This window comes from Genypterus blacodes, unplaced genomic scaffold, assembly GCF_046128005.1.
Source record: "Genypterus blacodes isolate CSIRO-AG114 ecotype Tasmania unplaced genomic scaffold, CSIRO-AGI_Gbla_v1 ptg000105l_1, whole genome shotgun sequence".
NCBI lineage: Eukaryota > Metazoa > Chordata > Actinopteri > Ophidiiformes > Ophidiidae > Genypterus > Genypterus blacodes.
In genome coordinates, this window is record NW_027466909.1 from 695,001 (window position 1) to 712,500 (window position 17,500).

Below are 17,500 nucleotides of genomic sequence, written 5' to 3' on the forward strand. Positions count from 1 at the left end.
TTGCTTGCATGTTTGAAAGGCAAATGAATTCCTTCTCTCCTCTCTCTCTCTATCCCTCACTCTCTCCCTCTCTCTCTCTCTCTCTCTCTCCCTCCCTCCCCCAGTGAATCAATGACTCGGGCTTCCCTCAGATCTGAGCCGGAGATGTGGAGCATTCCACTGATCGGCGGGATGATGCCGTCGCAAATGCTGGGAATCATTTGTGGATGTTTGTAAAAAAAAAAAATGCAGCTGAGGCTTGAAGAAAGGAAGAAAGGAAAAAATAGAATAAAATCAAGAACACAAACACGCTGGTATACCCGGAGGGTGAACACTCCTTCCCTGTAAGCCAGCTATATTTATGAAACCTCTGAGGCGGAAAGGAGAGAGGTGGGAAGGGTGGGGGCGAGCGAGAGAGAGAGCGATGGGGAGAGAGAGAGCAGTAATGCCTCCATGGTTGTTAAGATCCTGTTATGTTGAGGCGTGTTTAAGAGCTTTATTAATTCGATTTAGCAGCACTGACCGCTGTCCTGGCTGTCAGCAGGCGTAGAGACGCTTGTGTGATATCTGCACCGACATGTTTCCTCACCCTCAGGGCCGGACTTCACCCGGGGCCCCCCAGCTGAGAGGGCCCCCCAGCTGAGTGCCCCCCCCCATTGGATCAGAATATGAAATGATATGATAAATGTAAAATCGGCCTTTTATTCTATGACTCAAATGGAACAGAACTAAACTTGGCCCAAAACCAGGAAACAGGAAATGCTCATTTTAAAATCTACAAATCTGCACTAATTCTCTCATCTGGGTCAAGGCTGAAAGTTTGGGCTTTTTTTGTTATTGGTTCCCGAGTGCATTTATTGGTTCACAGTCAAATCTGGGCCTTGTTTTGTTCCTCTCTTCATCGTCTGCTCCTCCTCCTCTCCTCCTCCCGTGTGCGCGTCGCAAGTATTTGTAGAAACGCAATTAAAGCATCCATCGCCTCTTTCTCTCCTCCTCGAGCTGACTAATGCGTCGCTCCATTAATTCTCGCCATTGCTGCCCGTAATTGACTTTTCTCTGACACGATTCCTCTCCAAGTGAGTGAATTCCCTCCTCTTTATATTTTTGTTTAGAATGTTTACAACTGCTGTGGCGGGCGGGCGACGGAGAGAGGGGGGGTTCGGGAAGGGGGGGGGGGGGATACGTGGAGCCATGAATGCAAATGGTTAAACCGCCAGACGCAGACGATAAGAAGAAGAAATGAAATGTTGGGAAAGAATGACAGAGATAGAGGGAGGGGGGGAGGAGGAGGGGGAGGAGCATGGAGGAGGGGGGGGGGGGGGGGGGGGGGGGGGGGGCTGTGATGTGATGGGGCCCTTTTGTGTCCTGCTCTACTGTCGGGGCCCTAACAGCTTCTTGTCTCCGTGTTCCGCTCCGTGGCCCCTCACAGACCTGTTCTTTCTCTCCCCCACACACACACACACACACGCACGGGGGCCATCACGCCGCTCATGATTCCATTTATTTCTGTCTCGCTCTGGATGCGTTTATTTTCCAAAGTGATCCTCTATTGACTCATTGTCATGGACGAGCTTGACTAGCCAACCAGTGTGTGCGCAGGTTCAAATCCATACGCCGCCTGATTTAAACTCCACCGACGGGTCGCACGAGTTAAAAGATACACACCGGACAATCACCAAAGGGCCAAACATCGCATTTGTGACCACGTTCATTTCATCTGCAGCCCCGTCGTCGGGTTTTTCCTGCTGGGCCATATTTTGTTCTCTCTCACACACACACACACACACACACACACACACACACACACACACTCGTCAGCCCCGTCCCACACCCACGTTACAATCACAAGTTATGACCTTTGCTTTCTCCATCTAATTCATCACTGTAGCTCCCTACTGCCTGTCCTCCCCAGAGCTGCACTGGGCTCCATCCAGGACCAAGCTCAGCCAGGAACACACTGAGGTCACAACAACCTGCCTGCACACACACACACACACACACACACACACACACAGCAGCAGCAGCAGCAAGAGCAAGGTCAGGAACCGGCCGCCACAGCGCGCGAGACTCGGATGTTTGGCGCTCTGATCAGATCCTCAGATCTCAACTTCAGTCAGTCGATCAAATGTGACAGAGGAACATATAGGAGCTCTTAGAGGCTCTTCCATTCTCCGGCCTGCAGCTTTGGTATGTGAACTCCAAATATCTGCAAAATGCTCTAACTTACCCCCCAAAAAAACAACATTAGCGACTTCTGAAGTATATTTCCTGAAAAGCATAGAATCATCTGCAGTTTAACTCAAAGCAAAGACAAAACCATCTCCAAACTTTTCAAACAAGCACATGGACCAGAATACATATTCAACCATCACACCCAACCTCTCTCTTTCTCTCTCTCTCTCTCTCTCTCTCTCTCTCTCTCTCTCCCTCCCCCTCTCTTGGCTCCCACATGCACCATAGGTTTAAATGACTGAGTGAGAGCGTGCTGTACAACAGGCTAATTTCCCCACTTTACTATTAATGCATTTGGCAGGAACAACATTCCATTTCCTGTAATGAGATACACAAATAAATCTGGCTATGGATGGATTCGGGTGGGGTTGTGGGTAGGTGGGTGGGTGGGTGTGTGGGGGGGCATATGGGAGAGGAGGGGAGGGGAGGGGAGGGGGGGGTGCACTGAGACGCATTCTCTTCCCGCTCTGGCATAATTGGTATCGCCGCTCGCAGACATGCAAACCAATCTCTGCACAGATAGGGCCGAGGCTCGCGCGCTCATTCCCCCCTTAAGGCGATTTCTTTTGTCTTTTCGATAGCTTGCACATCCAAGATAGAGGGAAGGAGGGAGGAGGAGGAAGAGGAGGAGGAGAGGGAGATGTTAATTTGTGAATTAATAGCTTCCCTCTGCAGAATTGCAAATTCTTTTAAATGTCACTATGTTCACGGCACGAGGAGCATCCAAAGCCATCGAAGTCACACGCACACACACACACGCTTGCAGACACACTGACGCACGCACACAAACACACGCACACACATGCGTTGACTTTCGTGCATAAACGTTCATATGCACACACAAATCCTAAAACTAATCCTTGCTCAACTCTCATTGAGCCTGCCAGGACCTCCTCCACTCTCTCTCTCTCTCTCTCTCTCTCTCTCTCTCTCCCCTCCTCCCTCTCTCTCTACCCTCCTCCTCCTCCTCTCTCTCTTCCTCTCTCTCTCCTCCCGTCCACACACTCGAAGCCGTCCAGTGTAACACGCTACTTTTAATTTGCAATAACACATGACAAGAGCAGATTAATGGCTCCTATGGCACCTTCGTCCCTGAAGCTCGTCTTACGGGGGCCCGGTGTACATAACGCATGTCACACTACATTATCTCTATGGCCCCTCCGGTAATGGGGACCTTTCCTCTTCCCTTTAAAGGGTCGAGCGCTGACTTCAGCCACAGCAGGGGCTCACACTCACACACACACACACACACACACACACATAGACAATCCAGCATCACAACAGCAGCAGCAGCAGGACAGAGCAATGCAACGGTCACATGATCAGAATGTAGGAACACATGTAAGGACAGTTCAGGACATGAGGTTGAAATTGGAGACAACAACAGTAATATTCTGAACATCATGTGAGAGTTGAGTGTGTTTAAACTTTCATTATGAGAGCTTAGACGTGTCACTGCTATCAATCTAACTGTGCTTAAATAACTTCAATAATCAAACAAAAGAGAATAATAATAAGAATCACAATAATAATAATAGTAGTTGTAGTGTTGCCATGACAGCCGTCTTTGCCTGCTCGTGTTCTAATTTAGACACACTCTGCATTACTCCACATTGACCTGCGCGCCATTATGTGGAAAATAAGATTTTCCACAGTCGCTTTGGCTGAATTCATTTAAATCTCTCTGGAGAATATTTATTGGACCCCCCCCCCTCTCTCTGCCCCCCCTCCCCTCCCTCACACACAACCCTGGAAGAGCAAGAGAAGCAGTTGAGCAGAGCAGTGTGGTGATCAGATGGACCAAAACAAAAGATGAAGGTGGTTTAACTTCAACTTACAATGTCCAATTTTCCTCCCATCCATGTGGTTTCCACTCCAGAGAACTAAAGAGACGGAAACATAGAAGAAGGAAGCGGCCTGTTTTGATGAATGAATCTTTGAGATCGTTTTCAACCACATCATCCCAGCAGCCACACACACACACAGACACACACACACACACATATCTCAGCCCCCTCCTCGCCTCGGCCGGTCTGTTCCTACACCTGTTCAGGTCTCCACCAGGGACATGTTAATTCATAGGCATTAAAAAAGCCAATTGTTTGCACAACCGATAATCTATTAGGCCTGAGGCGGAGTGTGTCCACTCGCTCGCTCGCCGCCTCGGAATGAGGAATTCTGGCTGCGACCGGATTGGCTTCCGCTTAATCTTTGAGCGTATCTGGATCTGTCAGCTCGCCAGCGCTGCAGTCAGGGGGCGGACATGACTGTGAGGGTCAGGGAGGCATTCCAATTAAAAATAAAAAAATGTTTTCAAGACCAAATCCTACATGTGTGAATTTAGCTCCAATTTCTACTAAAAAAATTAAAGATGCTGGACGTTTGTATATTATTCAACTCCAATAAATCCTAATTTAGTTGTGGTAAGACTTCTGATCCATTTTAAATTTGGTTAATTTACCCCCCCCTCCTCTTTTGTTCACATCTAGGTCACAGATTTCTACCTTTAAGAAACGTCTTCAGTTAGGAAACATCTGAGCGCCTCAGGCCCCCGTAGCTCTATGTCCGCCCCTGGCTGCTGTCGTGTGACGTCTTAAATCTATGTTATTATTATTGGATGTTTTGGTCGTTTTCATCACCACAGATTACAGTGAGACGAAAGGCCAGCGAGTAAAAAAAGAAGCTACATTTATGATTTTATTTGATGTATAAATAAGATTGACTCGCAGTAAACAAAGGGGGGAAGGGGGGGGGAGTCTACTTTAGCGCCGGGTAACATTCTAGGAGTGAGCAGGAAGGAGCAGCAGCACTGATGCCTTGCCAAGGGGGATTAGAGTAGTATGACAGCTATATGAGATCTCCACCGTGTGTTTTTAGCATGGTGTAAAATTGAGATGCAGCTCTGTAGGCGTTAGGGTAAAACGCAGGGCATCGGGAAAAAGAAGAAGCTGATTGAATCGCAACACACTCTCCCCCACCCACACACACACAAACACGCACAGAGCCTGATACACAACATAACAAGTCACTGGAGACAGCACACAGAAACACACTTGGCCGCAGCGCTGTCATAAATGCCATCCCCTCCTCACACACAGAAAAGTAGCAGGACGAGTGATGGGGGAAGAATTAAGAGGACGGACACAAAGGGCTCCTGTGTGCGGCTCACCGTCGTCTCGTTTCCTCTTCTCGCCGTTGGAGCGCGGGATGCCCAGGATGCCGTTGATGGAGTAGGATCCGACGGGATCGTTGGAGGCGCTGCTCACAGGGGGGGAGGCCGTGCTGGGCACTGACGGAGAGAGAGAGCGCAGTTAGTGTGTGTGTGTGTGTGTGTGTGTGTGCGTGTGAGTGAGTATATTGACTCTACTACTTTCACTCTTCTCCATTATTTCCTTCTCATGCTACTTTTCTTCTACTTCACTGCATTTCTGATGTAAACGTTGCACTTTTCACTCCACTGCACTCAACATCAGGTTGTGGGTAAAAACCTGGTACATTGCTCAAAGGCACATTTTGTATTCAAGACTATAGAACATTGGAAAAAAATGCAAATCTTTTTTCTTTTTCCAATTTTAGGAATTTTCACTTAGAGATTTTATTCCAAACTCCTTCAATCAGGAGATACAAATTTGTGAGCTTAAAATAATCTCTTCTTCTCCATTTTGTGGATTTTGATTATCGCCACAGAACACTTTTCCAGTGTACTTTGACACAAACGCAACTATATGATTACTTAACTGAAATATAGATTTGAACAGGGGACTCTTATGTGTAACTGAGTACTTTGTACATGTGTGTGTACGTGTGTGTGACCTCCCCGTGGCTCATTTGACTGCACCCTAATCTGTTTGTGACCCCCCCCTCCCTCCTCCACATCCTCGTTTCTGTCTCACCTATGGTGTGTCCGGGCGGGGAGAGCGGCGTGACGGATCCGTCAGGGGACGGGTGGAACTGCTGCTGGACTTTGGTGCGGATAATCCTGCAGAAAGTGAACAACAGACACGGATCAATCAGCGGCGCTTCCAGAGCATGGAGATTTCACACTGTCCCCCCCCCCACCTTAAACATGACGCTTACGCCCGTGCATGTGTACAAGCGGTGCCATCGTTTGGCGAGGGGGTGGGGGGGGTCTTGGGGGGGCACTTGTATCCACACATTGGGGCCCTCTGTCACAAATAACCAATCTCAGGGCATTAGGGCCGATCTGTGGGCTCCTGTGCGGCTCTGAATGGCCGCTGCCCCCTGAGATTGTGGATTCAATCTGGCTGGATTCTGAGGTTAGAAATATGATAAAGTCCCCACGCCGGCGAGATGTGATGTGGCGGGAAAGTCTTCATTGCACTTTGGACTGAATGATCTTGCAAACAAAGCATGAAATCACATCAATTCACCTCAATGATCAGCTTCACTGGCTCTACCTGGCCGACTCTAATAATCTCCCTCTCCTGCCGCCCCCTCCTCCTCCTCCCCCCTCCCCTCTCCCTCTTTTTCCTTTTCCCTCGCTCTTTCTCTCCGTCCCTCAAACCCGAACTCGCTCTCCTCCTTGCCGCCTCTCTCTCTCTCTCTCTTTATCTCTCTCTCTCCTCAGCTCAATTTTTCTCTCCACACTCTCCCGTGCGCTCCCTTTACTGCCTGTACATTACGCCGTCCATCTTCACTTTCTCTCTTCATCCTCTCCAATTCCTCCTCTTTATTTCCTCTATCGCCCCTCTAACTCCTCGCCTCCCCGCAGTATTTTTGGGCCTTTTTGTTGCCGGTTTCAAACTGCTTGTTGACAACAAACTGCTGCTAAGAACAAGACAGCAACAACGTCTTTAAATCTGTTTCATGCTTTCTAAAAATAGAAGCAAAACCGTACAAAAATAAAGTGAGCGGCCACAACCACCGTAAAACTTTGCATCTGTGTATTAACAAAGCAGTTTTACAGATTATTTCACATTGGAGGATTAATGTAAACAGAAGGCTACAGAGGGATTTACACAAGCTCGACCTTTGACCTAACGGGTTCTGATCACATTACAGCAAACCACCGCTACGCCCGCCTCACGCCTGACAGATGAAGGTGGGATCATTGCCGTGCACCGACCGGCGGCGTTCCCACGCGGAAGCCAGCGTGTGTGTAAAAAAAACAAGACTCTCTGCGGCGTTCCCAACGTGCACACGGAGCTATCAGCTCGGAATCAGGCTGCGATGGGGTTAAATTCCTCAGGGGGGCAAAATGTACATCAGACTCTTTTCATTCCCCTGCTATCTCCAGCGTGTGTGTGTGTGTGTGTGTGTGTTCTCTCCTTCAGGCGAGGCAACAAAGGCTCCAGCCGCCTCCTCCATGAAAACACACATCAATATTTTATTTGAATTTCTAACATCTCGCCACAACAGCTATCTGACCTCATGACTCGAGGGAGCCTCATAAATTCAAGGACTTTGTTTCGACTCTGTGTTGTTGGTATTGAATAAGCAGTTTGGGGGGCCGGAGAATTAACGACGCCGATGTTCGGCCGGCCGGCTGCAAAAAAAAAAACAAATCCCCAAAGAAATATTAAAATGTGGATCAATATGATTGAAAGCCGCTTAGGATGTGGTGGGGACGTTTGCAGGACGTTTGCAGGCCGCTGGGCCCGGTGGCGTGTGTGTGTGTGTGAGTGTGTGTGTGGGGTCCAAGCTCCTGCAAACAAAGTGCAACCCAGCACTGTGTGTAATATTTAATAATTCATGCAGGAAAAATGTGTTTAAAGCCAGGACGGCGTCTTTACTCAGCAGAGCAGAGGTCAGGCCCTCAACCACAGAGACCACCAGGGGGTCCACTGCCCCTGCCCCCAGCCCCTTCCCTCTCTCTCCCTCCCTCTCTCTCTCCTCCACATCTTTCCCGATCCTCCCTTCCATCATAAAGGTACAAAATGTTAAATTTAAAGCAGCCCGTCTAATAAAATTTATGGGGGAGTTTCACCGCCGCCAAGGTTATATTTCACTATGGCTCCTGAGGTTGCCACGGTAATGCCTGTGTTTTATTTATAGTATATTATAACATCAACATAAAGTAAACTTCCCTTTAAAGATAAAAAAAAAAAAAAACGATAACAAGGAGGAGAATCAAAGCTAAACGACTGTTATTGTTGTGATCATAATAAAAATGCAGATTTGTTCACAGCCACAAGGTTATGATGTCAATTATTAACAGGCAGGAGGACTTTGGTTCAGACGACACAGGGACGCTGCAAATGAGGATATCTCACTTTTTATGAAATGGTAAAATAAAATATTAGTTTATGTGTGTATTCCAAGTAACATCGATCAAACTGATGGGCTTAAATCACTTTTTTTGAAATCTAATTAATGAAACAAGTAGCAAAGTTTGATCTGACCTGCAGTGCAGCGTAAACATGTGCCTGTAAGGTTTCATAACACCAGAGCTGCTGCCAAACCAACAACCTGCTGGATGATAAATGATTTTTAATAGTAAAAATCATAAAGCCAGAAACTGTGTGTGTGTGTGTGTGTGTGTGGGGGGGGGGGGGGGGGGGGGGGGGGGGGGGGGTCAGAGTGGAGGTTTGTCTTCATTTCGGAGCGTTTAAAGCATAAAGCAGCAATAAAACAGGACCTGTTGGAATCATTATTTTTCATATTTCAGCTTCCTGCCTGCATGTGTGTGTATGTGTGTGCGCGTGTGTGTCTGAGCCTGCAGCTCATTAAAGCGTAATGCCGATGAGCAGCTCTCTGGAACGCTGCCTCCTAACCAAAGTTCACCACTCACACACACACTCACACACTAACACACACACTATGGGCCCTTTTCTTCCTCTTTTCCTTCACTCCCCCGCTCTCATCCGCGGGGCTCACCGGCCTCTTGCCTCTCTGTCTGAGGACACTTTTGTCCGCTGCTCCCGGTGCAGGTGTAGGGTGTCTGCACACGGAACACACACTAACACACTCTCTTTTATAGCCTATTTAGCCGCAGATCAACTCGGTTACAACCGGAAAATACTCTCTAAATTTTATTAACAACAACAATTGTAACGATAATAATAATAGCAGCTCCAGTCAACCATCCACTGAGGCTCCACGTCCCCTCCGTGTGGGCAAAGCGGAGGCTCCGATTCGAGCAGCCGCCGCCGCCGCCTGTGTGTCAGTGTGGTCCGCGTATCGAACGTCTTTGTCGGCGTTTTTTTCTGTCTCCCCCCGCGCGCCTCTGGATCCGGTTACGCTGGTTATCGATCGGTTTTTATCGAGACAGATGTGATCCTCCGCGGCCCTCCGGCCCCCGCGCTATAGGCCGCGCAGGGGGATTGGGTTGCGCTTCAGAGGGACCACCCGGACAGGCTCAGCGTGGACCCGAGTGTGTGAGCGTGTGTGTGTGAGGACGAAAATAGCTTTGAGGATATTTATTTGGTTATTTCACGAAGCCGACACGCGCTGATTTACTCCCTTTGCTCCCGTTTCCTTCTATTATGACGCACAGCTTTACGCACAGTGGAGCGACCACAGCTCTCCAGAGCAAAGACGCACTGGAGGAGCCCTTTTCCACACGCATGCAAACAAACGGAGAGTGTGTGTGAGAGAGTGTGTGTGCCTACCTGTTGATGGACGACACGCTGGGCACGGTGTCGTTGTCGCAGACGCCCTCGGCCAGCAGTCGGTCTCTGATCTCCCAGGCGAACATGGTCGGATTCTGCCGCTTGTAGTCTGCGATTTTATCCACCACTTTCGGGGTCGCGACCTTTGGTTTGGAGCCGCCGATGACTCCCGGTTTAATACTGCCGGTTTCATAGTACCTGCATGTGGGGACAGAGCCAGAGCGGAGCTGAGTGGAGACGGGGAATAACCGGCGGGATCCAGGCGTCTGATTGATGGGAAACGTGTGTGTGAAAGGCTTTAGAAGAAAACTAGAATCTGCGCCGAAATCCTGCAGTTACATGTTGGCCACAAGTGACCCACAAACATGATCAGTGTGTGTGTGAGAGTGTGAGAGTGTGAGTGTGTGTGTGTGCAGCAAAGGCCTGTAGCTGAGGGTCATGAAGGTGAACAGAGCGGAGAGTTTCTACTACAACTGCGTCATTAAAATAATCACACATAAGCAGTGAGACGGACAGAACAGAGGGCGTCTGAGCTACACAGCACAGCGGGGAGCGGGAGTCCGGCTCCGGGGCTGAGAGGAGCATGCAGGACATGCCACCATGACCTACTGGTGATGCTGGTGACAAAACATTCAGTGTGTGTGGAATGAAATACCTCTGAAATGTCTTCTGATAGCTGAAAAAAATATATTTCCAGAAATTATCTTTCAACATTTGTGCTCTCAGGGAAAAATTAAATGATGAATACCTGATTTAGAGGTATTTAATGTATATGCAGCACTCTCTCTCCCTCTAGTATTGTCTCTTTTTTAATCAACGCGACTTTAAGTGGCTTTGTGGTATTTTAAAGCCACATTTAAACTCCTAACGTGACTTCCTGTCGTTTGAATTCATTTCCCTTCTACTCCTTTATAACACGAATGCAGGCTCGCGCATCACCCGGAACATTTAGCTGTAAATTTCTCCCTTTTTCTAACGTATCTCCTGCTCATTCTGCCTTTTCTCTCTCATAAACAGGTCGGGGGTGACGGATAGAGAAAATTTCGGACGCAAAACTGCTAATTAAAATATATTAAAAAAGGGTAGAAAGAAAAGAAGAAATGGCGCGTTTATCACCGGTGACTGAGGCTGACCGAGCTCGCGCGCTTATATTAGGCGGATGTTGGACACACACAGGGCGCTGGCGGAAGCGGAAGCGGGATCCCCCCCTTTTACCTGCCGAGGATTTTGCTGACACAGCCGTGACTGACCCGTAGCTGTCTGGAGATGTCGCAGGGCCGCACGCCCTGGTGCGCGAGTTCCACGATCCGCTGCCGCACCACATCCGGTAGGGGTCTGCCGTTCACAAACACCCCGCCGAGCTGGTTCACCCCGCCGTGCCCTGCGTGGGACACAACAGCAGCGACACCGGGGAGCGTAACATTACATATACGTGCAGGGGCGGCGGGAGGGGGGGCAGGTGGGGGGGATCCGTGTTAGGGGGGGCACAATTAATGATGAGGAATTTATCTTAAAATCACGGATCAATGATAACAAACACACCTAACACATGCACACACACATGCACACACACCTTTCCATTTAATAACAGTCTATTATTTATTTTATCGTTTACGCAAACAGACTACCAAAATATCCTCCAATTACAGCCTAAATAATAACAATAATATTAATACTTATAATAACAATATTGTGTTTGTATTATTGGTATAATATCATAATATTTCCAAATGTTAAATGTAATTTTCTCATTAAACTATTTTACCTCTATTTGCTTTTAATAAACGATAGTAAACATAATAACACACACACTTTTCTGTCTCTCTCGTGTGTGTTGCTCTTCTCGTCTCTCTCCCTTCAGTCTAACACATGTCGCACGGATTAAGTTTCAACCTGTTTAATTTTCCTGCACAATAATAGTAAATAATTCAAAATGAGCTTTGATAACTCATATTACAGACGGATGAATTATTCACACACGCGGCTCCTCTTCAACCAAACAGACTCGTTTGTGTCTTTATGAGTCGAATTCTACATTTATACAAACACACTCAGGCTGTGACGTGATGAGGTGAGATTTTCCTCACACACACATTTACACGTTTACGTTCATTTACAAACAAGCTGCTCTTGTCTCTGCAAAGGCAATAAAAGCTTTGTATTCAAATAGAGACAAACAGAGAGAAGGAGCCTTTATTTATATTATTATATTTAAAGTCACAGCAGCTTTAAAGAAGAATTCAATCCACGACTAATAACAAACATTGGACGAGTTTCCTCTGAATTATCCTCTACGAATTTATTATTATAAACATTATCTGAATTAAAACACATTTCCCTAACGGCATTTTGTGTTTAATAATTAAAGTAGAATAAGATAAATAAAGCTTTTCTGATGGATTTTTTTCAAGTCAAATTTAAGCGTTTAATAAATCAGATTGCAGTTATTACAGCCCCGTGTTTGTTGATATTTACGCAGGGAATTAAACTACCAACACAGAGATGTTATGGTTAGAAACTAACGGAGAATACTCACGGTGCATCGCCGAGAAGGGGTCCGCTTTGCAGTGAATATCCATGGGATAGCAAAGGAAAGAAAGGTAATCGACTGAGGTCGCCGTCTCGCCTCGGTGATGCAGCTTTAAAAGCGTAAAAAAAAACTGTAAGGGTATGAATTTAAATGCGTCAAACAGTCCGAGAGGAGCGAGTCCGCGGGCTGCAGCGGGGAGGAAGTTCGCGTGGGTAACGTGAAGTTTTCCTACACTGAAAAGTCTGCAGAAGAAGAAGAAGGAGAATCAGCAGCAGCAGCAGCGGCAGAAGAAGACGGAGTCGTCAGTCAGGTGCAGAGCCTGACCCACGCGTGTGCACAGCGGAGCCGCAGCGACATGGGCTCAGAGCTTGGACACCATCAGGACACAACACACACACGGGGTCCGCAGAGGAGGAAGCCGGCAAATCCTGCTCCTGTGGCGGCCTGGGCAGCTGCTTCACCCGGGCAGGGGCGGAGGTGACAGGGGCGACACGGACACGGCCAAAGCGGAGCTGCGTCTGTGTGTGGGTGGGTGTGTGTGTAGGTGCGTGCGTGCGTGTGTGTGCGTCCCCCTCTCCTCCGGAATGGGCTGAGCCTGCTTGCGCGGAGCTTCGGGCTGAGAGTGAGAGCCCTCCGCCTGCGTGGCTGTTTGTAAAAGCTGCAGCCCCACAGATCGCCCCCCCCCCCCCCTCCTCCTCCTCCTCCTCCTCCCCCCTCCTCCCTCCGTCCCACAGCCCCGCGCATAGAGATGGATGACTTGTCAGACAAAGGCAATAGATTCCAACACTTTGTGATTCGCCCACGTACAAAAAAAAAGAAAAACCTGCAGCTCAAACGAGGAGGTCCCAGCATCCGACAGGCAGGAAGAGGAGGGAGAGGGAGGAAGAGGGAGGGGGGAATGATGAGGCTGAGGGGTGAAGAATCAGGGAAATTAAAGGGGGGAATAAAGCAAAGCCCCTGTCAGGATGGTGTGTGTTGTTTAAAGAGAGTCATAACACACTCACACACTCACATAACCCGCGGTGGGATCACACACTGCTGTGCTGTTATGAGCCCAGTTACTTTATAAAGTGAAACAAAGTTCATTTATACATTCAATTCATCATAATAAACTGAAAAATTCCTGTTTTAGTTGGAGGCCCCTGAAGGCCACAATACTGCACCTGAGCTGCCCCGCCACCACACACACACACACAATGAACACAGGCTGACTTTGCCATTAAGCAAGGCAGGCCACAGACCCTCAGGCTGAAGGGGCCTCCAGTCTCTACAAACACATGCTGATGATTAAATGAAATAAACATCAAATCCTACTGATCACTGATCAATAATCCTCCTCTCTAACCACATTCACTTCATTCTGACCTTAGAAGCACAGGGCTCCTCTCCAAAGCTCTACGTCCGCCCCTGCATATGAGTGTTAGTCAAGCCAAGTCATGTTTATACATTTAACATAAAGCAGCAGAGCTCATTAGTTTAGACAAGGAAGGAAGTGATGTAGGAAATGTATCTGTGCAAATGTTATCTTAGTTTATTAATTTTGAAATAAAATATAATTATAAAAATAAACAACAAACCCTCATACAATTAAAAATAAAATAATGAATCATAACAACAACAACAACAACAATAATAATAATAGATTGTTTTAAGTAAATAAACACATATCTATGTGTGTGTGTGTGTGTGTGTGTTGACAGTCGTTATCTGAGCTCTCAGCGTGTGCAGACAGCAGGTTGGTGTGTGTGTGTGTGTGTGAGGGGGGGGAGTGGGGGGGTGTTATCTACCGCCTGTAGATGGCGCTCGTAGGTCACACGGCGCTCGTGCAGCCAGGTAGGCTGCTGGGTCAGAGGCTGGAGGTCAAGCTGCTCCGGCTGAATGATGCACTCATTTCCGCTTTAATTAAGTCTACCAAAATAAAATCCGGAGTTTCAAACAGGACACAGAACAAAGTGCTCACACACACACGCCTGTTTTATTTATTTATCTGTTTACAGCACTGGCATGAAATGAAATATGGAGCATGAAGGCAGCAAGACACACATTTTTATAATAGATCATTACTCAAAAAGAAACATATACAAATTAGTTCGACATTCAAAATAAAAACAATATTTGTGTTATATGGAGTTTTACCAATTGAAATAAAAAAATGTTTTTACATAAAAAAAAAAATCTTCCAATTGCATTCAAAATATTTCAACCCTATATAAATAATAATAAATATAATGAATAAAGATATAATAATAATAATAATAATAATAATAATAATAATAATAATAATGACTAATAATATCAGCTGGTCTTTATTTAGACGTGTTCCTGCTTGCTGGACTTGTGGCCGTTCTGCCCTCTGGACAACTTTAAGGACGATTCCTCTTTTTTGTTTCTGCTTTTTCCTTTTTTCCTCTCTTTCCTCCTTTCTTTTTTTTTTGGGCTGGGAGCTTCTGGTACAATATGTAGCACCATGGGCTGTAATTTCACACGTCACTGCACTTTTGCCCTAAAGCTGCTGCTATTTCCCCCACAACAGCCCGATTTGCCCCCCGCACCTCTGATGACGTCCCCGTGTCACGGCGCCGCAGCCAAACAAATGGCGTGATAATTAAGAAAGTGTGAGCGTGGACTTCACCTCCGCTCACAGCCGAGCCGCCGCGGCCCTCATGCGGTTATTGGGTTCGATTTCTCTGTGCTGTACAACACAACAAAGCCTGTCACACTGCGATCACGTCATCCTAACACAAGCACGTGCTGCAGACGATTACAGCACGATGGGTTTGAAACTAATGAGGTTAAATAGTCCACAAGTCAGGGTTTAAGCTTCAGATCTGTTGGTTTGTTACTGGAGTTTATTATCATATATGCTCAAATTATCACATGTACTATGATTTAATGGGCAAAATATAATAATGACAATAATAATAATCATAACTGTAATAATGGAGTGGAAGAAGAAAAGAGAGAGATACCCTCACCTCTCTTCTTCTTCTCCTGTTTCTTGGCCTGTAAAGCGTTTTCACGTCACGTCAACAAAAATCAATATTTTATTTCCTCTGTATCTTCACGCGGTTTAGGAAGCAAAACCAGTGGACAGTGCAGACCACACACACACACACATCCACACACACACACACACACACACACAATCAGACTCTGTCCGGGTAAATTATGTAACAATTACCCTCATAAATCCCATTAAAAGAGAGAAGTTTAGATTGCATAAAAACTCATCTGTCTTTATGGGGGTACTGGGTTTAGTCCCGGACTCCCAGAGGTCCCCAGGGGCCCCACATGCAGTCCGCATTTGGACTAAACCTGTAAGTTATACGTCATCTGCTTATAAATGCATTTATTCAATCTTGGTAATTAGTGATACCCAATTAAAAACGCAAATATTATTAAGAGTAAAAACGAGAGACTGGAAGGCCCCCAGATGTCAAAAATAACACTCTCACTTTCAAACCGGATACATTTCCTCCATATCTAAACTTATTTCAATTCGTCTGCTGCACGTCAGACGTCACCAGGATGAGAGGATCAAACATAAACGTTCCCTCGGACGCAGTTTGGTCCCATTAGTCAAACACAGCAGCATCACACAGGAGTCAGTGGTGATTTGATGTCTCCTGCCACACACACACACACACACACACACACACACACACACACACACACACACACACACACACGCACACACACTGCAGGAGATCAGCTGCGTCCTCAGATTGCTTATTCATGTGCTTCATAAGGGAGCAGATGGATATCAATTTGACTCCATCCTCGACACCATCAAAGATTGATTTTGTACTTGCTTTTAATTTTGCCATAATTAATTAGATCATTGCAATTGGTTCCCATTGATCTCACCATCGAGACCCAAAATCGAGAGGTGAATTAGAGTGTGATCTATGTTTTCAATTAAAGCCCCCAGATAAACACACTGAAGCCCCCCACTGGCATAATAGTAATAATAATAATAATAATAATAATAATAATAATAATAATAATAATAATAATAATGTGTCCTGGTTTGTATTTATTGCATTAAAATAATAAAAACAATCATAAGCATAAATCCATCACTGCACAAAATCAGGTGTTAAAGTAGAAATTTAGAGGATTTATACATTCCAGTAGTTAAAAATATAAATATACTTATGAACCTTGCATGTTTGTAAAAGCTGGATGTGTGATCATATTTGAGCTCCACACCTCCACACACACCCTGACTGGAGCAGGAGGCGCAGGCAGGATTCCGCACCTGATCGACCGGCGCTGTGAGCCGTGGCTCTCCGCTGTCTAATGGTCCGTCTCCCCGATGCAGCCCACTACATCTGCCCGGCCTCCCGCGCTCCCTCCCCGGCTGGGCGTCGCGCTCCTCTCCGCTGGTTGTCAGAATCTTTGACCGATCATCCAAAACTAAACGGTTTAGGCGACAACAAAAAGGGGAAGCAGGCTGCTCCAATGAACTCAAGCTCGATAAAGGAACACATAGAGCCAAAGAACACAGAGCGCCGCGGGGGGCCGCAGAGAGGGAAACCGGCTCACATCTGATATCAAAACTATATCTGACTATGCAGAGCAACATGGATACACAAGCTTCTACTCACACACTCTCACACACACGGTGCGTATACTTCAGTTCACTTCTTTCTTATTCATTATATCATATTCTTTATTTCATCATCTGTTCTAATCCCTTTGTGTTGAACTTGTTTATTTAAGTTAAATAATCTGAATAATATAATTTATTTCTAACATTTATTTTAATTTTGGAGAGATGTAATAAAATACTTGAATCAAACATGAAAGCAAACAAAATAGCAGATATAACACACACATCAGCAATACTAATAATCAATAATGATGATTAAATAATTTAATGGTCATTAAAGTTGACTCATGTGCAGTCCTTAAAACTAAACATTTACAGGTCTCACTTCTCTCTCTCTCACACACACACATACACAATCAGAGAGAGAGAGAGGAGAGAGAGTGGGGGGAGGGGCTGAGGGAGTGAGAAAGAGTGAGAATACACAGAATTATTAATTAAGATGATTATTTCTTAATTCTCCTCCTGCTCGGCCCTCATTCGTCCAAACCAAACTGTTGTTCGATGCTTGGTTGTTCGATGCCTTGTTCTGCTTTACCGACTCAGTTTTTGTATGTTTGAGTGTTTGGAGTCTGA

General features: G+C 46.4%; 1 protein-coding gene across 2 annotated transcripts in view; it reads right to left on the reverse strand.

Moving 5' to 3' along the window:
* Positions 1-12,367, reverse strand: part of pax2a (paired box 2a) — a 29,231-nt gene extending 16,864 nt beyond the window's left edge. Inside the window, exons 1-5 of one of the 2 annotated variants that reach the window (XM_076160365.1) lie at positions 12,319-12,361; positions 10,998-11,166; positions 9,783-9,980; positions 6,105-6,190; positions 5,381-5,500 (exon numbers count right to left, since the gene is read on the reverse strand). In XM_076160365.1, the coding sequence (XP_076016480.1) occupies positions 5,381-5,500; positions 6,105-6,190; positions 9,783-9,980; positions 10,998-11,166; positions 12,319-12,361 (616 nt within the window). Of the gene's footprint in view, positions 1-5,380; positions 5,501-6,104; positions 6,191-9,782; positions 9,981-10,997; positions 11,167-12,318 lie in introns of both variants that reach the window. The other variant, XM_076160366.1, reaches the window with a different exon arrangement.
* Positions 12,368-17,500: the final 5,133 nt, after the last annotated feature.